We start from the raw sequence: 24297 nt of genomic DNA, 5'->3' as shown, positions 1-24297 counted from the left end.
ATAATAATAATAATATATGTAGACAGTGACTGCACCAGCAGAATAGTGAGTGTAGCTCTGGGGTATAATACAGGATGTAACTCAGGACCAGTAATGTATGAACACAGTGACTGCACCAGCAGAATAGTGAGTGCAGCTCTGGGGTATAATACAGGATGTAACTCAGGACCAGTAATGTAATGTATGTACACAGTGACTGCACAAGCAGAATAGTGAGTACAGCTCTGGAGTATAATACAGGATGTAACTCAGGATTAGTAATGTATGTACACAGTGACTACACCAGCAGACTAGCGAGTGCAGCTCTGGAGTATAATACACGATGTAACTCAGGATTAGTAATGTAATGTATGTACACAGTGACTGCACCAGCAGAATAGTGAGTGCAGCTCTGGGGTATAATACAGGATGTAACTCAGGATCAGTAACGTATTGTATGTACTCAGTGACTGCACCAGCAGAATAGTGAGTGCAGCTCTGGAGTATAATACAGGAGGTAACTCAGGATCAGTAATGTAATGTATGTACACAGTGACTACACCAGCAGAATAGTGAGTGCAGCTCTGGAGTATAATACAGGATGTAACTCAGGATCAGTAATGTAATGTATGTACACAGTGACTGCACCAGCAGAATAGTGAGTGCAGCTCTGGGGTATAATACAGGATGTTACTTAACGATCCCAACGTCCAGTCCTTACTGTGATCACTGGTGACAATCCTGCACAGAAGCGATCGGACAATGAAGGTCACATTCGCTGATAGATCCGCAGTAGACCCCGGTGCCATACAATGCCACATCCTATAGCGGGGGGCCGGGGTTACCCTGCAGTCACTGGTGACAGATCTTGCACTTTTCGCTCTGCTCTGAGGGGCACATAAAGACCTGGATGAGCAGGATGAGACGTGAGGAGACAGAGGCCATTCACCGTTTCTGTCATGTCTCTTTAAGCGTCTGATTCACAAGCGCGGGCATTTTCCTTTTGATTCTGAGAACCTTTGTACTTTGCTGTTTCATTAAAAATGTTCCATTTTCTCCCAGATTGGAATTTACATATCCTATTAGGACGAACAAAGGAGTGGAAGACGCGGCACTGGCAAAGGCTCGTCTCCGCTCGATGCCGCTCGACTCCCCCCCTCTGTGGAGGCCGGGTGGATGCCGGCTACCATTCTCTAGGGTGGAAGAAAGGAATTGAGGGCAGAAAGATGCTGAATTGTGCTTCACGTTACTAAAAAAACTTATCTGTGACAGCAGGTTTAGAGCGGCAGGAAAACGCCAACCAGTCCGGACGGCGCAGGGCCCGGAGCTAAGCTGCTTTTCAGAGAGGACAGATAAAGAACGGGGGAAAGGAAGATAAGGCAGAGAAAGCGCGGAGAGGGGATGTACGCGGAGCAGAAGACGGCGGCGAGGAGGGAGTCAGCAGGGGACGCTGCCCAGAGGTGGCAGGATGGAGCGCGGCCCACGGACGCAGGAGACTGAGCACAACATGTGATTTATGGACCCCGCGCCATCACTTTACAGATCTCTGCGCAGTGCACCGCTTTTCTCTTAATTGCAGCGCCAAAGATAAAAGGGGGCTGCAGCACTAAATCAGAATTAGTGGGGTGCCAGACAATTAAAGTGCCTTTATGAGAGCAGGTGCCCCTTTAATCTAGTAGTCAGATATAAATAGCGCCATCTCTGATACCACTGGGGTCCTGGCGGAGTTCTGGGGTACCGCGTGAAGTTGTAGGATCAGTAGGGATTATAAGGATCAGACAGTTATGGAGGAGTGATACAAACCCCCCACATGCCGCCATCATCGGATTCAATAATGACAGTGATCACTTTACCGATAAAATGTCTAACGGCCCCTCGATCACCTCCACGGTTCATCCCGCAGTCTGTATTTTACTTAACAGTGCAGCAGTTTGTGCCCCTTCATTACACGTGCATAATTAGATCCGCCGAGCGCACATGTGTTCTGGAAGGGGAAGAGGGATCAAGCTGCTGCCAGACACCTGACGATCAAATGATCGGGCATGTAGAAATCCACCTGCCCGATCGTTTATTTCATGTCCCCTGCTCATATTAATAGTCTGACGGCCTGGACGGAAATGGCTGACATTTAGGTGAGTGGCATGACCTTTCCTCTGCCAGGCCAGTCTGCGCAGAAGCCTCCTTGTCCCCTATATGCCACATGTGAGCACACTTTGTCCTATCGCACACGCGGCGTTAAATTTTAAGGAAAATGTTGTCACGCCCGCGATGAAGACGCCATACGATGAGGCAGAGTTCTGCACTGCTTCAGGCACGTCTGGGTCTCCATCCAGGCAAGCAAAGGGATACAGATTGTCTCCAGGGAGCGCAGACCCCCCACCATCCACATCTATTAATAAAGATTTCCCCCTCGGAGAGCATTGCGCAGAATGAGGACAGCACCTGCCGGCTCAGCGGAGGCTCATGACAAAAGTAGCAACATTTGGATCCTCCGGCCGGATCATGGAGACCCCACGCACCCCAAAGTGATCCTACCAACCGCCTCGGGCAAACAAGTCCCCATAGTGGAGCGAAGGGCATGTCCATGAGCAAAAGAAACCCTGTGGATTTTCTGGAGTGGAAAAAGGTGTAAAGGAGAATACTTATCAAGGTGGCCGGAGCTCTAATGTGTGCAGAAACCTTGGTAGGGGATAGAGCGTTCAGAGCAGAGCAATGTATGATGGATATAAGAGGAAGGACGATGTAGCTCCTATAGTGCTGGCAGAATGCTGATGAAGAATCCGCCCATTGATAAAGAGCAGATGGCAAGTTACAGCATAAGAGAATCGGACCAGCTCCTGCTCATATTAGGCTGGTGGGAGCAGGTTTAGCTTGTGTGAAACCTCTGAAGAGAACAGGGCCTCTTCTTGTCTGGAGGGGCAGCGTGATGGATCGCTGGGATAAAGTGACATTCAGGAAAGTGCAAGATGGATGACAACATAAAATCATTTACAAAGAGAATATCTGCAGATAGCCGCTGGAATCCCGTGGGTCCAGGATGTCTGCTACAGGCGGGTGCGATGACCCCGCCAACAAGAGTGCAGCAAACTTGTCTGGAGGTCAAAGGGCGACCGTCATGGAGAGAATAGAGTTGATGAGAGCAAATAAGGCTAGAACATACAAATAGGCTACGAGTCCCAGGAGCAGTAAGAGACACCTGGCATTGAGGGCTTAAAGCGGCATTCTAGTCTATAAAAACCGGACACATGCACCATTGGCAGGTACCGTGCACCCATCCTAATCTAACCGACAGGACGCTATGAGCTGCTGGGACGCATCGCGATTGTAACGACAGGCGAAGGATACCTGCCGATCACACGAGCGTCCTGGACACCACCTCATAGGTGCCGCTGGTCTCCTGTTGTGGCAGTGAGCGGCGACGGAAAACCCCTATAGAAAGGTGGTAACTGGCCGATGGCTGGGACTCCCCTCCGATCCCTGTAGAAAGGTGGTAACTGACCGATGGCTGGGACCCCCCCTCCGATCCTATAGAAAGGTGGTAACTGGCCGATGGCTGGGACTCCCCTCCGATCCCTATAGAAAGGTGGTAACTGGCCGATGGCTGGGACCCCCCTCCTATCTCTATAGAAAGGGGGTAACTGGCCGATGGCTGGGACTCCCCACCGATGCCTATAGAAAGGTGGTCACTGGCCGATGGCTGGGACTCCCCACCGATCATATAGAAAGGTGGTAACTGGCCGATGGCTGGGACCCCCCTACGATCACTATATAAAGGTGGTAACTAGCCGATGGCTGGGACTCCCCTCCGATCCCTATAAAAATGTTGGAAACTGGCCGATGGCTGGGACTCTCCTCCGATCCCTATAGAAAGGTGGTAACTGGTCGATGGCTAGGACTCCCCTCTGATCCTAAAGAAATGTGGTAACTGGCCGATGGTTGGGAGCCCCCTCCGATCCCTATAAAAAGGTGGTAACTGGCCAATGGCTGGGACCCCCCTCCTATATCTATAGAAAGGTGGTAACTGGCCGATGGCTGGGACCCCCCTCCTATACCTATAGAAAGGTGGTAACTGGCCGATGGCTGGGACTCTCCTCCGATCCCTATAGAAAGGTGGTAACTGGCCGATGGCTAGGACTCCCCTCTGATCCTATAGAAATGTGGTAACTGGCCGATGGCTGGGAGCCCCCTCCGATCCCTATAAAAAGGTGGTAACTGGCCAATGGCTGGGACCCCCCTCCGATCCCTATAAAAAGGTGGTAACTGGCCAATGGCTGGGACCCCCCTCCTATATCTATAGAAAGGTGGTAACTGGCCGATGGCTGGGACCCCCCTCCTATACCTATAGAAAGGTGGTAACTGGCCGATGGCTGGGACTCTCCTCCGATCCCTATAGAAAGGTGGTAACTGGCCGATGGCTAGGACTCCCCTCTGATCCTATAGAAATGTGGTAACTGGCCGATGGCTGGGAGCCCCCTCCGATCCCTATAAAAAGGTGGTAACTGGCCAATGGCTGGGACCCCCCTCCTATATCTATAGAAAGGTGGTAACTGGCCGATGGCTGGGACCCCCCTCCTATATCTATAGAAAGGTGGTAACTGGCCGATGGCTGGGACCCCCCTCCGATCACTATATAAAGGTGGTAACTGGCCGATGGCTGGGACCCCTGTTATGATCTGGTGACCTTGGAGCCGCATGAAACTTTCTCTGGAGTCGGTGGAACCTGTATTGACCGCAAATCCTGAACTAACACCGCAACTAGAAGTAGCCGTGGGGTGTGCCTAACGGACCCTAGACATCTCGACACAGCCGGAGGACTAAATACCCCTATAGATGGAAATAGGAATGCTATCTTGCCTCAGAGCAGACCCCCAAAGGATAGGCAGCCCCCACGAATAATGACTCTGAGTAGGAGAAGAATAGACACACGCAGGTAGAAAACAGGATTTAGCAAAAGAGGCCACTCTAGCTAAATAGGAAAGGATAGGACAGATTACTAGGCGGTCAGTATTAAAACCCTTCCAAAAATATCCACAGCAGATAATACAAAAAGTTACACAATCTAACTAAAGACATGGAATGTATATCTGCCACTCCAGAGAATACAACAAGACTGAGAAAATACTGACACAATCTAAGCTGGACAAGAAAACACAAAGAATAGCACTGAATTGTGAAGCACATATAGCATGTGTGCCACAGGAAAAAAAAAACAGACACTTATCTTTGCTGATTTGGCAGAAAGGCAGGAGGAACCAAGCAGGGGTCCAACACCTCCCAACAACAATTGACAACTGGCAAGGACTAATGAATCCTGCACGCCTAAATACCCCAGTCAGAACTGCAATCAGCAGATACACCTGACCAGGACTGCAACTCAGGGGCAACTGCATTACCACCTACAACCACCGGAGGGAGCCCAAAAGCAGAATTCACAACAGACCCCCCTCCCATCCCTACAGAAAGGTGGTAACTCGCCGATGGCTGGGACCACCAGTGATCCCTATGAATATGGATCCAGCCTCCATCTTTGTGCTGTTCTTAGCTTTCATGTGATAAAGTTGACGGCGGTAACCAGATTACATCGCGAGGCCGTCTCTACACAAGAGTAACCCATCTGCCCCCTGACGGTGGAGCGAACATATCCCGCAGCTAGTGGTCACAATCTATGGTTGTCCGAGCATGCTGGGGGTTGTAGTTTCCCTCAGGTTGGATATCGCTGCCCCATGTCCTCCTGGCAGCACACACAGGTTCTCAGGGTGCCGGCCATATTGGTTAAACACAGTGCGACCATTACCACCGGCCCCTTCCTGTTGGATTCCCCTGCAGATCAGCATCGTCTCCTCGTCCTCCTAGGCGTTTTACCCGCTGTCGACCACAGACATGAGTCCGATGTCCTGAGCTCGTTAACCGGGAGAGATAATTAACCTGGCACCTATCATTTTCCATCTCTGTGACAGACGTGGGGGTCTCATCACCTCCACATGTGACTCTTGGGGTGAGGTCCACACTCTGGCAAGTGTGATGTTAAGTACAGTGTCGGGCACCCCCCGCTAATGGTCACGCATCTCCACACTGACGTACACGGTAGCTGCCTAGATACGATATATCCGGGTCCTGGGGGCTGCAGTGAGCAGACACCATCCAGACCACCCCACATTCTGGGGGCATTAGGGGAGCTATACTAGAACGGAGCAGGGGTGCAATTTACACCAAACACCCCCCCCCCCGACAGTGACCGCTCCAGAGTCAGGACGACCTCCGCTGCTCTACAGGAGAAGTGTAATAATGTCTTGACCTGCAGCGCCACCAGGTGGAAGGAAGGAAGGAATGGCAGCACAATCCTTCCTGTGTCTCTCAGGCCTGCTTTACCAGCTGAGAGACCCCAACGATCCAAGTTAGTAAAAAAGGGTTGTCCACTTTGGGTGGCAATTTATTTTTTTTTTTTTACCTAAATGCATGTCATTTGGGGTTAAAAATCATTCTTAGGATCATATTTCATTAAAAATGTTGCTCCGTTTGCCTCCTAAAGCCCTTGTGCTGCAGCGCCTGCCTAATGAAGAAACTGAGGGTCCGGCAGTGAGCTTGCTATGACAGTCTGGCAGGGAGTTAACGCTTTCACCTTCATTTTTCTGAGCTGCTAAGCTGATTTGTGACCATGGCACACATCAAAAATGAAGGTGAAGAGGAACAAGAGATTGTAAACCCTAGTGCAAAAATTACTTTTAGCCATAAACACATCCATGTAAAAAAAAAAAAAAAAAAAAGGCCCCATCTGTGGACAATCCGTTGATAGTATGGATAGGCACTAGCTTGTCAACAACCCCTTTAAGAATTACGAATACCCATGAGTGCCGCTTAACACTTCGTTCATACGCTCAGACCTTTGAGACCCCCACCGATTCCGAGAATGAGGGGGTGCAGCGCAGATTCAGAGCCGCAGGCCCTTTACGGATTTTCCTTACTGCAGCTCCACTGCACAGTGGATGGCCGAGTGCGGGTCTGCAGGGTAGGGGCCGCAGAATCAATGCTCATTCTCAGGATTACAGACATAGACCGATATTATAACCGAGCAATGCGCCATCGCTTTGAGGTTAGAATACCCTTTTAAAGGCTATAAAACCACAATATTCCCGGTGAAAGCCATTTTGCTTTACGGTGGATCCTCAGTTACTCCAGTTAGAAATGTATAAATTCACTGACAACTGGGTGCAACCATCCATAAGTCCCAACCAACGACACTGGCTCATCGGTTCCGACCCAATAACAAGGGGAATAGCGACACCAAGTTGTCAATGTATGCATATGGTTCTAGGAGGAGTGACAAAGGAGCAGACCTGGGCGCAGCTTTTACCTTCTTAGAGAGTCCTCCTCGGTGCTCTCCTCGTGGAGATCTTGCGGTAAGGCCTCTTGGGATACATTCGGAGCTCTGTTAACGGTGGCGGACTGACTGTAGACCCGCTCCCAGTGTTCGGTCTCAGGATTATAAGCTACCCCCACTGTTCGTTCTTCCTGCGCTGTCCCGGCTTCCAAACGTCCACCGCCACCAGGTATATTCCCAATGTCTGGCGTTTCCACCCCTGCGGCACCGGGCTGCTCTGGGCTGCCAGCGACCAGACCAGCCTGGAAAGTGGTTGGCGGAGAATCCGGGGGTGGCGTCCAGGTGGGCATGCTCTCGCTTTCGGAATATGTTGGCGGGGTCCTCTCCCAGCGCAGAGTGTCGTTGTTGAATGTCAGCAGGTTGTGGCAGGCACGGCAGCGGTTCATGTGCCCTCTGGGCTGGTTTGCAGTGCCCTCCGCCCCGTGGGCCTGGTTTGCCTGATGTGAAGGACCCGGCTGCTCGGGCTCCAAGTTGTTGTTTAGCATCTCGTGAGCCTGCCCTTGTGTGGTGCCCGGCGCTCCGGGTTCCAGGTCGTATTGCCGGTCATACTCCATGAAGAAGCGCCTGAGATCACAGTGCAGCTCTGTTCGGGAGGTGGTGGGGTGTATGGGAGGCTGACTGCCAGCACTATCCTGATCCGTGGCAGAAAATCCTCTGCCCTCCGTAGCGGAAGTATAAACGGACGATGAGGCCTCACCTTCCTGCTGCCTGAGGACAGACAACAGGCTTACAGATGAGGCGCTCGTCCGAGGAGGTGGCATGGGCTCCATTTCAGAACGAGACCCCATACTAAGCACTGTGCGAGTCCACTCAGAGCCGCCAATGTCAGTGGTCGGCTGTTGGTAACGAGACGGCTGTCCAGCGAGTGAGCGGCGCATGGGGCCCAGGCTCAGACTACGCAAGGTGTTACCGGCGGTGCTGCTGTGCACGCTACTGAAGGCAGATGGTCGGCTCAGGAGTCCGTGGTCGTGCTGGGCAGAGGACTGGTGATGCTGCCGCTCCAAAGAAAGCTGCGGATCAGTTTGGACTGGAGTATAGGAAGTGGAGGTAGCCCCCGAAGAAGTGGAGGGAGTACCTGGTGCTTCCGGGTGTGGGAAAAGGGAAGAGGACAACCGGGCACTAGAGCATCGGACGCACAGGCACAGCATACTGGGGTCTTGGCAGCACGGAGCGGTGACACCCGGCGCTCGGTCTCGCATACGAGTATAAATAAGCCTTTGACTGCTTTCAGTTGTCGGAGGAGGGGGTGGAGGTGGTGGCGGTGGGGATGGGGTGGCCGAGTCTTGTACAGGGGGCTGCTCTCCAGCCTGAGTGCCTGATGAGCGTGATGACAGCATGTGCAGGAAGTTGTGGAGCAGCGGCGTACGACGGACCGGTTGAGTCGGCAGTAGGGAGCGCTGACGGTAGATGGGAATCTCTGCACTGTCGAGAGGGATCTCCGATTCTTCATCACTCTGCGAGAAAACAGATCACAAAAAGCATTCAGAGTCCGGGATAAGGAACAATGCGAATGGTGCCCCATAATATATGGACGATCGTCACGGTGCAGCGCACTGGCGGCTTTGGCACATTAGGTACAGTTTGTCGTTTATGACGGACATAAGTGCCAGGACAGACACCATAAATCCTAGGGCCCCACTCCCCAAACACAGAAATAAGGGGGCAGAATGCAGAGCACATGCTGATCTTAAAGAGAAGGCTATGGACGAGCGTAAAAGGATCTTTGCAGCTTCTAGGGAAGGCGACCAGGAGGCTTTTCTCTTTTGCTGCCCGGCAGGTGGTCTGGGGATTGTGGCTCTTACCTGCTGGTTAGAGGGGTTCACGATGGCCGTAAGAAGATAATGCCCAAGGGGATCAAATCGTACCAGTCTGGGGGAAAAACACAAAATGGGGTGTTACATTAGAACCTGGGACTTGCATCACAAGGACGTCTCATCCATGTCGCCAGGCGAAACACTTTCATCTCCGTATAAGAAATGTTCAGTCACTGAGCGCACAAGGGGCTAAAAAGTTATCACTCCTGCATAGAATATGTGGTAACTTATAGACCAGTGGGGGTCCCGATCACAGAGGGCGGCCGAGGATATCATGGTTATAATCAAGGTGCAGGGCACATGCCTGACCGTCGCTCCATTCATTCCATATAGGTCACCTAGAAAAAGCAGAGCGCAGCTCCAGAGGGAGTGAATGGAGCTGCAGTTGGGAAATCGTGCTGCCACTATATTCTCACAAGGCAAAAATTTCCGTGCCTGGATGATTGAGGCGGGACACTGCGGTCAGACCCCCAATCTACAACTCATCACGTATCCTTATTTCTCTATGGTAACAGACAAACCCCGTGCCATCTGATGCAGCTACGCTTAATACTTTACTTTTTGAAAATTTGACAAATATATAGTCACAAAAATAGGAGACACGTGAAAAAGAGCGAGCGACGTTGGACCTGACTACACATTGTGCGACTAGTCTGTTGCCATGGAGACACATAGCTTTGCATAGGCACAGTACACACAAACTGGAACAAAATTATTATATTCATTTTGATTCATTTGCTGTAAGTGAAAGGTAAAGAATTTATAGCTTCTGATAACTGAGGAGCGAGGGGCCTGTATAATTGTCAGGGGAGGAGGGGACAAAACGTTATCAATTACTGCACCCGTGATAATACCGCCATCAGTTTCTTCCAGACGTGGCCCCTTTTGATCGAGGCGACAGCAGAAACAAAAGCAGCGAATGAAAACCGAGAAGCCGCGACCGGAGTGAAAAGCATCTTCCGAGCAGCGCTCCATCCCTCACCGCCTCCGATGTGCAGCAGACGGCGGTTTGTTATCATTTCTTAGATCAAAGACGCCAGAAATCAGGAGAACAATGGCTGAAGTGGAGACAGCTGCAAACTCCTGGCTCCGATAAATGTGCAAGATTAGTCAGCGGCGCTCCTTCATGAGCGATGGCGGAGGAGACAATGAGGACGCCACAATTACATCCTCTCTGGCTCCCTGCGATGCTGTGCACTGGCAGGTACAAGGACGGCGGCCCACACTATGCACTAATATGCCGCTCCGACAACCAGACAGGGGCGAGTATAAGCGGGGTACTGCTAATGAGCGAGATGCAGAAGAGTCAGAGATCCCAAGGTCTAAATCTCACATCTGCAGGGCGGCCGATGTTGTGCTTTGGCTCATATGGCGGACAAGGATTTCCACGAGATATGGCCGCCCTTTCCCTTGGATGTCATTAATATCCGACACCCAGATCGGAGTCCACTCCATACATTGTAGCGCCTGTTCTCCGCTCCTTTTGAAGTGAACGTGATCTGAGCTGCAGGATAGAGAACAGCCACTAGTGTGTGTGGCACTGTGCTGTTCTGGCTCCGCACCTGTACACCGCGGATTGTGGGGGCTGCCAGACATCCACTGATTTATCAAAAGCAAAGGGCATCAACCTCACAGTCCTAAGCAACCCCCTTATTGTCAGCTGAACCTGGCAAGGGCTCACAGACACTATGTTGGGAAAGAAAGGGATCAGGCAGATGAACTTCAACATGTCCAATCCTTTTGTTCCCAGGGAAGATCAGCTGCAATAAGACGTGTCCAGATGTAGATTATAGTCCCCCCTTCAATTACACATGTATAACATTCACCTCCCATAGTGGCGCTATTAATGGGATGTCAGATGATCGCGTGACATTGTTGTTTTACGTGACTGCTGCAGCCATATCAGCGACCATAAATCTGATGGGATACTAAGAGGTCGCAGCCGATCATCGACTGCAGCGGTCAGGTAACAAAATGTCACTTAGAATAGCTGCACAAACATCGCAGGGACAGCACCGCTGGGGGAGGCGAGCATAGACTGCATTATTTTATATGGGCACTGACGTGATTACGCAGGGACTGCTTGCAGCGGACAATCACTATAGACACACGGCGGTAAGGGAGGCCGGCCTGCAGGGGCGTGCAAGCAGTCGAATTTACTCCAGTGGACCCCACAAGCTCATTCACCCCTCCAGGTGGCCGTGACTTTCAGCACCACTAGACCGTACCCCCTATAGATATAACCATGCGTACAGCTTTGTGGGGTCTCTGAACTTACCGAACTCGCTCCATTTCGCTGCCTGTCTTCACCACAGCGAAGGGCTCTCGCCGACTCCAGTCCCAGAAATGGATTTCATTGGCAGTGGCGATAAGAAGCAGCTGAACGGTGGGATGGAAGGCCAAGGAGGCGATCGCATTATTACTGTCCGTGAACCAGCTCTCGCTGCCGCCCTGGAGGGGGAGAAGACGCCGTTATATACCAAGAGGCAAAAAGACTAAGGCGACCCGAGTCCACAAGATTACAACATACACCGGCCCAGAATGCCCCCCTTTAAGGAGTTGTCCAGTGAAAACAAGTTAGCAGCTATCAATAGGATTGGGGGGTCCAACTTCTGGGACCCGCTCCAATCCGCAGCACGGGGACTTTGTATCACGGTTACAAAATATAGCGGCGGGTCAGACGACCGACTACTGCTCCGTTCATTCTCTATGGGCTCAATGCGGCTGGGCCGCCCCATAAGGAGTGAATGGCAGTCATACATGTGCACCGAGGCTCCTTCTAACGGAATAAAGGTGCCCGATCAGAACGGATCCCGGCAGTCAGACCCCCCACCTCTTTAAAAGGGTCACATAGAAAAGGCTCAAATAAACAAGCATTTCCTTCCTCAATCTACTTAAATATGAATTTGTCTCATAATTAAACCAGAGAACTATATAAAATAAATTTCTCTGTGTCCAAGGAGATCATAAAAATCTCCTCCTCCACAAAGTCCTGTGTGTGGCTGCAGCAGGATCCTCCCCCCACTGCAGCAAAAACTAAGCCTGGTTATTCCCCACCTTGTACATTCATCCAAATTATTCCAGCTGATGAATATATAACGGCGATGTTACCGGGAACCACTGACGGGGTAATCGCCTAATACACAACTGATGGAAGAAGCCGATGGTGCAGCCAACTGGGAAAATTGTTCCTAATAACTGAGATGAGGGTCCATGTCCCTTTTGTACAGCGCACGCTGCCTGTGTTTCAAAAGCTATAACTTCACTTTTTACAGGATAAGTTGTAAATTGGGGTACACAGGACTCACTGAATACCTGTAAGTGGTTAACCCCTCGGTGACACCCACCGCACATTTACAGCGGATGTGCGCACTGTATGGTGCAGGCTCAAGAGCTGAATCCCCTCCATATAGCGCAGATGTCAGCCGAGTTATCCGGCCCGCACCCAAGAGTAAATGCTGCGAATCGCGACCGCACCCTCTAGATTAGAAACTTGTCAACTAATACTACAACATGTCCTGCAAACACCACAAGTCCTCGTTCAGCTATGATGATGGTGAAATAAAATAGATCTGAGCCAGAGAAAAAAAAAACAAGCGCGAGAAAAAAAACCTTGTAATTAAGTTATAGAGCGATCTAGGGGATAAAGGAGGGCTATTACTTCCATCCTTGCATTTAGCTCTAAGGCTTCTTTTACAGTTATCCTGTTTTTTGTGGCCCGTTATTGCGGGTCTTTTTTGCGGGTCGTATTGTCGCAACTTTCAAGGTCTGCCGCAATAATGGACTGCAAAAAACTTGAGGATCACAGTTTTCCATGTTCCCAATACTATAGCAAAAGTATTGGGGGAAAAAAACCGGCGGTCTGCAAAACCGGAAGTGACGGCACACCGCAAAAACAACCTTCCGTTGTTTTTGTGGCCCCATTGATTTGCAATGGGGGCTGTGTCCGTAAGCCGTGAAAAAGATCGAGCAAGCTCTTTTTTCATGGTCGTAAACACATCCCTCACGGCCATACGGCGCCGTGGAATTATTGCAGCCTGTTTTTGTGGCCCCATAGAAATCTATTGGGGCTGCAAAATCACGGCAAGTGTAAAAGAAGCCAAACATCGAGAAGAAGATGATCAGAGAAACCGGACAATGTCAGCTCTTAGCCGATAACGGACAGGGGCTGTGCGCTAATGGATCCATGTCAAAAGCAGCAGTGCAGCTGGCTATATGAAGGAGTTACAGAGACTCTACTGCAGCAAAATAGTAGGAATTTTTTATTTTTTATTTTTTTTTTAACAAAAGCTGTGCGCTGTGACTGCTGAAGGGTAGATGTTATTTACAAACAGGTTTTACATCATCTTTGCCACTAGATAGATCAGACTCCATTACATTTACAGGAGGGTAAAAAAAAATCTGCATAAATGTTTGCTGTGCTTCTTCAATGACATGACTGTGACCAGTCGTCAGGTGTTCAACCTGCTGCCATGGAAGAAAGACGTGGACGCCGGAGCCTGAGAATATTTATGCTCATCCATATATCTATGGGACTGTGGAGATGATGGGAGTGTTGTGTGTAGATATCTTAGGCATTTGTCAATTTCGAGATCAGTGGGGTCTCTGCTATGGGGGTCCAGGAATCGGCACGTTATCAGCCATCCTGCGGACAGGTGATAATATACTAAGGTGGGAATAACCAATTAAAAGGCAGTGGATAAGGAAACAAAATGACCAAAGCTTCCAGCCAGGTAGATACTCACATGTAAATCCCATATACGCACTTCACCATCAAGGCAACCGGATGCAATGAGTCCTGGAATAGTGGGGTGGAAGGTGACACACCAGGGGGTGCGACGATGTCCGACCAGAGAATGGATGCATCGCCCGGTCTTCACCTCGGTGATGTAGATGTTGTGATTGACGTGTGTGGATGCCAGCAGGGTCCTGCGGGAATAAAGAGCACGAAGGGTGAGATTATAATACAAGTCCACAATATAGGGAAATGGCCCACCGTAACCTGACTGCCGAGACCCCCGCTGATCCCAGGCATGCTGGCCTATCCTCCTCAGTCCCATAGACAGTGTGCGGAGTGGTGGCCCTATATGAAGATATTTAGTGATGACTGATGCAAGACATTTTACGGCATGGACGGGGCGAAGAAAACAAACGCTTCGCGTAGGATCTCAGTCTGTCAGAAAACATTGAGGCGGCGGCTGCGGACTCAGACGGCTGTTTTCTACATTTTCTTGGCACAGTACATGGACTCTTGTAGATGATCCGCTGCCAGCAGGCTGAGCAGCTTTCTACGGACACGTCTGCCAGAAAGAGCGATGGAAGAGGAAGAAATTCACCTGTCTGGGCTGAACGCCAGTAGGAATGTAGATCGCGGACTGTCTGGAAGCTCCACCTTCTGCAAAGCAAAGAAGAAAACAGTCAGAAGGTGGGATGGAGAGGGCTTACCGAGAAGAGACCCCCACAAAACACTTTAATCTCCAGTGTGTGGAGACATCACATTTGTGGACCTCCGCTCCTGTTACCTACAGCTGCATGGTGATCATATGATCATGGGAGAAAACATGGAGGGGACACTGTGCCTGGCCCTGCATGGATACTGATAATTAGTGATGAGCAATCATGATTGGATAAGAGGTTACCATGCTCGGGTGCTAACAGAGTGTCTTCAGCGTGATTTAAAAAAAAAAAAAAAAAAAAGTGTCCAAAATGTTAGAACAAAAATGGTAGACATGAAGACAAAACCGTCCCGCAAAAAAACAAGCCCTAATACGGCTCACTTGGCAAAAAAATAAAAAAGTTCTCAGAATATGACGATGCAAAAACAAATTCATTTAAAAAAAATAAATAAAAAATAAATGTTTTTTTTAGACTGTAAAATCCACAAAGCATGAAATAAACTACATAAATCTGGTATCGCTGATCGTACCGAGCAGACAAACAAATCGGTCTCATCCCTTTTACCGCAATGTGAACGGTGTAAAAAAAAAAAAAGTAAAAAAAAAATAAATATATGTATATATGTACAAAAAAACTTTGTTAAAAAAAACAAAAACATTTTAGTGTGTTATAGCAAGGCTTGGCTAACATTTATCCTGCGCTCGGCGCTGAGCGGTTACACCGGGATTTCCATGTAAATCTCCAAAACTGTGATTCAGGCAAAACCCCAGACAAAAGATTCCGTATAATGAGGAAGATGGAGGCACTTCGGATTCTGTCTCGTCTCCCTTCCAGCAGTGTCACTTTTTTTAGATGTCTTTTGTGCACAAGAATGTCGCTCCTTCACTTTAGTGCTGTTTGCCTAGAGATTTCTCACCACATGTGGGGTATCGCCGCACTCAGAAGAAACTAGGTAACAAATGGTGGGGTCCATTTTGTCAAGCTACCCTTTATGAAAGTGAAAAAATTGGGGCAAAAAACTATTTAGAGGTAAAATTAAATTTTTTGTTTTAATTCTACTCCGCAGCAATTCCTGTGTAGCCCCTGCAGGGTAGCTTTGAAGTATTTGAGGGGGTGTGGTTTTTAAAATGGTGTCACTTTTGGAGAGTTTCCGATATATCGGACCCTCAAAGGCCATTTACATTTGAATAGGACCCTAAAGAAACAGATTTAGTAAGTTTCTTCAAAAAATTAGAAATTGTTGCTAAACTTTTAACTCTTCTAAATGTCCTAACAAAATAAAATGATGCAGATGTAAAGTAGACATATGGGAAATGTGATTTATTAATTATCATCTACTGCATTACTGACCGGTCTAAGTATATAAAGGACTGAAAGTTTAAAAATTGCTAATTTTTCACAATTTTTGCCAAAATTCTGATATTTTCACAAACACAAAACATATTGATCTAGATTTTCCACTAACACAAAGAACAATGTGTCACGAAAAACAATCTAAGAATCACTGGGATACGATTAAGCTCCAGAGTTATTAACACATGAAGTGACGGGTCAGATTTCTGGGGTTAAAGTTACATGGCTAGCAGGTTTCTACATTACAGCAGAAATGTCTTTTTCTTTAAAGGGGTTTTCCTGGACTAGGATATCATTGAGCCCGTCAATGTCAGCTCAGCACCCCCACCGATCCAGATCCTGACAACTCCTGCTACGGCCAGGTGTGAACAATGCCGATAAACCCACATGCAGCCTACGTAGAACCGGCAGGTCGGTGGGGTTGATGGTCCACAACAGATCTGATATTGGTGACCTAAAATAAAGGTTAGCCCACCTATAGTCTTAGACAACCCCTTTAAGGAGAGGATGGGTGGTCCGCAGTTCATAGGGTCACTCACCTTGCCCTCCCATTTCATAAACCGGGTTTTGTCCTCCACCAAACACTGGAGGAGTCGCTGGGCTCCCTGCGCCTGCGTACCCCTCTCTCGGCCCGAGAGAATCCGGACCGCGTTCTTCTCAGGCACAACCCTCATGGCACCGCCGGCACTACAGCCTCTCACAACAGAAGGAAGGAGCGGACATCCAGGAGACGGGCAGACGTCATGGAAGCCTAGAAGGAAAAACAGAAGGAATTGTCAGATGGGAAAATAGATTCATGCAAGGAAATCAAACAGAGATCTTGTAAATGAGCAGATGAATGTACACGGGAACCTGCAGCACTTCTCTATAAAGCTCTTACTCAGAACGGATGGCTCAGGATTAGAGAAACATTAAATTATTTCCAAGAACGGTGCCACCCCTGTCCACAGGTTGGGCGCGGTATCGCAGCTGAGCCTTATTCACTGCAGTGGAGCGGAGTTATAACCGGCTGCGATCACTGATTACTAGTGTAGCAAGAGAATAACACGTCACTGTCCCTTTAAGCGCTCGAGTAGATTTCCTGTGCTGGGCGGCTGCCAGGTGCTCATGACCCCGTCTGCACCAACGCGAGGAGGAGAAGAGCTTCAATATCTCATCGCGGGAGTGACGACTCTGAGCAGGAGATCCTGATAGGAAGAAAACGTGTCCGTGTCCAAACGGGAATATTCCGGTGAGTGGATGCACGAGGCAGACATTATTGTACTGCTGGCCACGATGCATCCCCCCAGGCCCAATCTGCGGCCCCGGCGCGGCCCAATCTGCGGCCCCGGCGCGGCCCCTTCATAGCTTTACACCATCATTTAGCCATCCGTAAAAATCACTGATGGTAGAAACAGACCAAACACTGACCCAGAACACGGATGACACCGGAACCAAAGGGGTAAAGTCTGCATCATAAACCGACAGGCTGAAAATCACAATGCTACCACTCGCTGAACCCTATACATTGGGGACACAAGTCGTAAAGAGAGCTAGGGGTCTCCCCATCCATTCAAGAGGCCTGGATTCATTTTCCCGCTTGTGTCACATGGCCGCAGGTCCCACAGCGCAGTTACACAAGGGAGCGTCTGACATAAATGGTGACTTTTGCTCCATCAAACATCAGGCTGCGTTTGTCTGAGAACGTTTATTTTGCAAGTCATAACATTGAATATTTTGAAATTCTGTCCAAAGGGAAAGCAGGAAGGGAGCAATAAAGGGGACGGGTCATTCACGATCAGTGGGAATTTGACCTATGGGACCCTGACTGAAAGCACATAGTAATGTCCTGAGACCCCCCGATTGAGTCAGGAGCAGAACTGTGCAGATTTATTACAGCTCTGCCCAGTAGGAATCATGGAGGGTCCCAGGTAACCACCAGGTCTGATCAGATAGTGATACACAATAGTTAGTGATTTGGAGAAACCCCTTTAAGTGTAACTGCACTGGTTAGAAAACTTTTGCCATCAGCAGATTTGATTGGTTGGGGGTGCGGGTTCCAAGTCTCACATCAATCACTAGAAGGAGCAGAGTCGCTCGGCACAGAGCCCCCCTGTTGGAGACCGATGACGACCTCGATACAAAGGTCGAGACTTGATATAAGGAGCGCTGGAGAAAGAGGCGCCAAACTCATGAAGAAAACACCTCTCTAAGCAAACCTGGCGCACCACCGCCAGGACTGTACTGGACCCCCACCGACATGATACAGATGTTATAATTAAGGAGAACTATGAGTCCGAAAAATAGGCAAATAGTGAATAATCTTTAGTTAAGTTTTATTGAAAAAAGTTCAACAATACATAATACTATAAAGACATTTACCATATATTTAAAATCATGTGAAAAATCCGTGAGTACATGAAAAAACCAGAGATCACGGACCAGGACATTAATGGTTATACCAAACGTAAGTATATATTTAAATATGTGTGACTAGTATACTGCCATCAAGTGCATCAGATTGTTGATCAGGCTGTGGTGGTTCGACTACATAATATAAACTGCATCGTAAATGCCGGTAACATCACCACATGCCTCCATACAGATAATGTGCAAAAATGCGTAAACAGGATAAAATTTAATTACCCATTTGATGCAGCAGGTCCCGTCCCGATCTTGGTCAACTACCAACTGCACGCCCCCTGAGGAAGCGGGATTTATTATACGCGAAACGCGCGTTGGGGTAGTTGACCAAGATCGGGACGGGACCTGCTGCATCAAATGGGTAATTAAATTTTATCCTGTTTACGCATTTTTGCACATTATCTGTATGGAGGCATGTGGTGATGTTACCGGCATTTACGATGCAGTTTATATTATGTAGTCGAACCACCACAGCCTGATCAACAATCTGATGCACTTGATGGCAGTATACTAGTCACACATATTTAAATATATACTTACGTTTGGTATAACCATTAATGTCCTGGTCCGTGATCTCTGGTTTTTTCATGTACTCACGGATTTTTCACAAGATTTTAAATATATGGTAAATGTCTTTATAGTATGTATTGTTGAACTTTTTTCAATAAAACTTAACTAAAGATTATTCACTATTTGGCTATTTTTCGGACTCATAGTTCTCCTTAATTATATGATTGTGATCAGAGTCGCCACTAGTATTTTCTGGTTACTTATAACTGACGTTCTGTTTGTATATATGATACAGATGTTCTCTATTAAAGACCCCCCATCATCCAAACCCACTGATATCAATAGACCAGCAGACAGACGAGGCAATGGCAGCTTCAGATCAATACGTGCTAAGGAGTAACAGCCCCTCCGCAACCACGAGAACACCGAAGTCAGGAGACGAAAAAAGTGTATTAAAAAATAAAGTTTAAGAAAAGGCTCTGAAATTTTACAGAAAGAGACGGTACTGTGACCACATCACTTAAAGGCACCATTACAGTGGCTTGCAAAAGTATTCACCCCTCTTTGCTTTTTACCTATTTTGTTACTTTACAACCTGCGTGTAAATATTTTTGTAATCTGATTTATGTATGATGCATCAGCACTGAATAGTCGAAGTTGGTGAAGTGTGAAAAATATAGACATAAATTACACTTATGGGATCAAATAACTAAAAACTGGCATGTGCATATGAATTCACCCCTTTTGAAATTAAGTCCATAAAAATTTCTGGTGCAAGCAATTCCTTCCATAAGTCCCATGTTTAGTGACAGGATGTCCCCCTCGGTGCAATCTAAGTGTCAAATTATGTCAGTATATACACTACCTTTTCTGAGAGGCCACAGAGGCTGCAACACCAGGGAGATCTCCAGACACCACCACGAGGACGCGGGAGATCTCCAAACACCACCAAAAGGACGCGGGAGATCTCCAAACACCGCCACGAGGACGCGGGAGATCTCCAAACACCGCCACGAGGACGCGGGAGATCTCCAAACACCGCCACGAGGACGCGGGAGATCTACAAACACCGCCACGAGGACAAGAGAGATCTCCAAACAACGCCATGAAGACATAGAATTCAAGAATGTTAGAGTTGGAAGGGACCCAAATGGTCATCAGGTCCAACCCCCTGATCAATGCTGGATTCACTAAACCATCTCAGCCAGCCTCAGCCTCTGTTTGAAGACTTCCATAGAAGGAGAACTCACCACCTCTTGTGGCAGCTTCTTCCACTCATTGATCACCCTCACAGTCAAAAAGTTTTTTTTCTAATATCTAACCTGTATCTTCTCCCTTTCAGCTTCATTCATTCAATAATGATGATCCCTAATAATGAAGACCAAGGAAATCTCCAAACAAGTCAGGGACACAGTTGTGGAGAAGTACAAATCAGGGTTGGGTTATAAAAAAAACAAAACAAAAAAAAAATCTCGCCAATCTCTGATGATCCACAAGAGTACCATCGAATCCATTATCATCCAATAGAAAGAACATGTCACCACCACAAACCTTATAAGAGAAGGCGCCCACCAAAACTCTCAGCCTGGGCAAGGAGGGCATTAATCAGAGAGGCAGCGCAGAGACCAAAGGAGACCCTGGAGGAGCTGCAGAGTTTCCAAGCAGAGACAGGAGTAACTGTCTATATGACCACAATAAGCCATACACTCCATAGAGGTGGCCTTTAAGGAAAAAAAAAAAAGGCAGAAAAAAAGCCTTTACTCACACAAATTGTAAGGGTCATTTTGAGTTTGCCAAAAGACATGTGAGAAAGACTCCCCAAATGTAAAGGGGAAGGTGCTGTGGTCAGATGAGACCGAAATTGAATTTTTTTGTTCACTAAGGTAAACGCTATGTCTGGTGCCAATCCAACACAGCTCATCACCCCAAGAACACCATCCCCACAGTGAAACATAGTGGGGGCAACATCATGCTGTGGGGACTTTTCTCGGCAGATAGGACAGAGAAAATAGTCTGATTTGAGGGGAAAATGGAGGGTGCAAGATAGAGGGATATTATGGAACAAAACCTGTTTCAGTCGGTCAGTGATTTGAGACTGGGACGGAGGTTCACCTTACAACAAGGCAATGACCCAAAAACATACTGCTAAAGCAACACTCGAGTGATTTAAGGGGAAATGTGTAAATGTTCTGGAGCAGCCGAGTCACAGCCCAGACCTCAAAAGGGTTGTCCGGTCCAAATAGGTAAGTCTGCAGTTACTCTGTGTGACTGCAGTCTTGTGAGTTCCCCCAGTGCATGCACTGTGCGCTGCGAGAATCAGCCGATTTCTGACCCGGAACCGGAGGGTACATATGCATTATACGTACTCTCATCCAGTGGGCATGGCCTCGCTCCAACTAGGGACAAAGCAGTCTAGTGGGCGTGGCCAAATGGAGGGTGTGGCATCACTCCATGCAAGTGTAAGGAGCAAGGCCACGCCCACCGGCTGGGAGTATGTAGAAGGATACTTTCACACATCAGTTTTTTGCTGTCGGGCAAGGATGCTGGCATATCCTTTTTTTGTTCAAAACTCGCCGGATTATGCCTGACGGCAAAAACCTGATGTGTGAGAGTAGCCTTACTCATACATACCCTCCGATCCCAGGTCAGAAACCGGCGAATCCCCGTAGCTCACAGCATGCGCGCTGGGTGGATTCAATAGTCTGCATTCCCGCAGAGTGACTGCAGACTTATCAGTTTGGACAACCCACTTAATCCAATGGAGAATCTGTGGTCAGAAGTGAAGATCGCTGTTCACCAGAGGAAAGCACCTAACTGGAAGGAGCTGGAGCAGTTTTACCTTGAGGAATGAGCAAAAATCTCAGTGGAAAGCTCAGAGAGACTTATCCAAAGTGACTGCAGCTGTCATTGCTGCAAAGGAGGCTCTACAAAGTACTGACTTTAGGGGGGTGAATAGCTATGCACACTGAAGTTTTCAGTTATTTTGTCCTACCTGAAATAAGTGAAATTCCAGGTTGTGAGGCAGCAAAACACAAAAATGCCAAGGGGGGGGGGGGGGGGGGGGGGGAATAAGAGGTGAATGGATAAGTTTGCAAGGCACTGTATCTGTCCCTAAATAATGTACCAGGAAAGACGGGGAGGCAGCACTATCTGTCCCTACATAGCAGGTATAGACAAAAAAAAGCAATACTATCTGAACCAACATAATTTACAGAGTGGAAGCACTATACCTCCCTCATCTCCAGGGAAAGACAGGGAGGCAGCATTATCTGTACCATCATCATATACAGTGAGGAAAAGAAGTATTTGACACTGACGATTTTGCAAGTTTTTCCCCTACAAAGAATGGAGAGGTCTGTAATCCTTATTGTAGGTACACTCCACCAGCACTATCTGTTCTTTCATACGAGGGGGGGGGGGGGGCAGGGGCCGACGCGTCGTTGAATCTCAGGAAATAAAGAGATGAGGACATTTTTTTTTCCACTCAAATTTTCAGTGGACGCCCGGGATACAGATTGTCCTCCCAGTGCAGGCAGGGTTAAAATCCTCGTCAAATCCAACGCTGCAGCTATGGTGAGACTACAACTCCTAGCATGGCTTCACAAACCGCAGTGTCTCGGGTGTTCTGGGCATTGTAGTCTGACATTAGGAGTACCGGTCTGTCAGGGCATGTTGAGAGTTGTAGTCTGACATTGGGAGTTGTAGTCTGTCAGGGCATGCTGAGAGTTGTAGTTTGTCAGGACACACTAGGAGTTGTAGTCTGACATGTGGAGTGCCACAGTTTGTCGGGCCATGCTGGGAGTCGTAATCTGTCGTCGAGTGTGCTGGGTGTTGTAGTCTGACATCTGGAGTGCCGATCTGGCAGGGCATGCTGGGAGTTGTAGTCTGACATTGGGAGTGCTGCAGTGACGGGCCATGTTGGGAGTTGTAGTCTGATATCTGGAGTGCCATAGTCTGTCGGGCATGCTGGGAGTTGTAGTCTGACGTTGGGAGTGCTGCAGCGTCGGGCCATGCTGGGAGTTGTAGTCTGTCGGGCATGCTGGGATCTGTGGTGTAACATTTGCGCCGTTGGACGGTTTCTGCAGTTTTCTCGGTGGATCGCAGATAATTCTGGTAAATTCTTTGCCGCTTCCAGTTGTAAATCCGTAAACCCTGATGGAAACCGTTCAGCGATTCGGCAGCATCGTCCGCCGGTGTCACCGGTCCGCACATGGCGAGAACGGAGGCGACACGGACACCACGACGGCGGTGGACGGTTACCACGGAGACATAGGAGGTAAAACGAGGAGGTGGTGCAGCACACACTACACGGAACACACCCGCACATACGTGACCACACACGGCACCCGCCGGCACAAGCCCCGGGATTAGTCACCTCTCGGGCGGCGCAGGCCTCGCTGGCTCCGGCCTGGCTGATGGGGCTGAGTCCTGGGCCCGGCCGGCCGCTCTCTGTCCCGAGCCGCGGTACACCAACGGTTCCGGGTCTCACACTGACAGCGGAGAGTGACAGGAGATCGTTATCAACAGACAGGTCCGGAGATCAGCGACCATCCGGGACAATGGCGGCCGCCAGACCGGAGTAGCCGCCAGCCGAGATCACCGGATGCCAGAGCGAATCGATGGGGAAAGCCAACTAGGATCGAACAGAGCCAATCAGAGCGCGCGTCTGCGGCAGGCGGGAGGAATCGAGCGCGGAGAGCGCTGTCAGCAGCTCAGGCGGATTAATGGAGCGCCGAGCGGGAAGAGGCCGCGATGTGGACCAATCTGCACCGATCTGGACCGCTTTGAGGGATAATTGTTGGCTGGAAGTTTTTCAGGGAAGTTTCTGAGAGTCTGATACAGAGCAGACATCGTGCGGTGACTTCATTATCAGTGGCTCTGCGATTGGAGTTTAGTTTTTTGGTCTACCGCAGTGTAAATCACGTGCGGTTACAACTCGCCTATGGCCGCCGCCTTCCGTGGTTTTTTCTTTTAGCTCGCTGACTTCTCTCGTGCTTCAAACCATCCATACACCTCGTCCGTTCGACTATTTTACAGCCTCAATTTAGCTGTAATAAAACGGACAAATGGCGGCTACAAGACGTCGTAGTGCGAAGGCTGCGGAGCAAAGGAGCGCACAACTTGTGATCAGGAATCTAGACATCCAGGTGGGACGCTCCAGACTGGAGATCTTTGATCCCATGAGACCCGCGACAGTCGCAGTCCGGACCCCCACATACAAACTTCTGACTTGTCGGAGGCCTGATGTTGCTGCGTGGCCCTCGCCTCTAGTTACCAGGATGGTCCCCAATTCTCAGACACAGGCTTCTACCCACGACACGGGTGGTCCAGGACAGGTCGTTCCTGCGAGGACAGGACTTAAACGGTTATTCCTATCTTTAAAACTTATCAACTGTCCATAGAAGAAGTGATGACTTACTGATCAGTAGGAGCCTCACTGCTGGGACCTCCAGCGATCCCGAG

The 24297-nt window shown here is 48.9% G+C and overlaps 2 protein-coding genes across 5 annotated transcripts in view; one reads left to right on the top strand and one right to left on the bottom strand.

Annotated features, from left to right (window-relative positions):
* LOC143806402 (uncharacterized) overlaps positions 1 to 16388 on the top strand; it is a 124419-nt gene extending 108031 nt beyond the window's left edge. The window contains exon 6 of the mRNA XM_077286889.1: positions 16193 to 16388. Coding sequence (XP_077143004.1) covers positions 16193 to 16209 — 17 coding nt within the window. The 3' untranslated portion in view covers positions 16210 to 16388. The remainder of the gene's footprint in view (positions 1 to 16192) is intronic.
* AMBRA1 (autophagy and beclin 1 regulator 1) overlaps positions 1 to 23997 on the bottom strand; it is a 61303-nt gene extending 37306 nt beyond the window's left edge. Inside the window, exons 1-7 of one of the 4 annotated variants that reach the window (XM_077286884.1) lie at positions 23210 to 23997; positions 16461 to 16672; positions 14508 to 14566; positions 13917 to 14100; positions 11450 to 11622; positions 9160 to 9226; positions 7331 to 8811 (exon numbers count right to left, since the gene is read on the bottom strand). In XM_077286884.1, the coding sequence (XP_077142999.1) occupies positions 7331 to 8811; positions 9160 to 9226; positions 11450 to 11622; positions 13917 to 14100; positions 14508 to 14566; positions 16461 to 16595 (2099 nt within the window). In that variant the 5' untranslated portion in view covers positions 16596 to 16672; positions 23210 to 23997. The remainder of the gene's footprint in view (positions 1 to 7330; positions 8812 to 9159; positions 9227 to 11449; positions 11623 to 13916; positions 14101 to 14507; positions 14567 to 16460; positions 16673 to 23209) is intronic. The other 3 variants (XM_077286885.1, XM_077286881.1, XM_077286882.1) reach the window with 3 other exon arrangements.
* Between the last annotated feature and the right edge of the window lie 300 nt (positions 23998 to 24297).

This window comes from Ranitomeya variabilis, chromosome 2, assembly GCF_051348905.1.
Source record: "Ranitomeya variabilis isolate aRanVar5 chromosome 2, aRanVar5.hap1, whole genome shotgun sequence".
Taxonomy (NCBI): domain Eukaryota; kingdom Metazoa; phylum Chordata; class Amphibia; order Anura; family Dendrobatidae; genus Ranitomeya; species Ranitomeya variabilis.
This window is presented reverse-complemented; position numbering and strand designations above follow the sequence as displayed.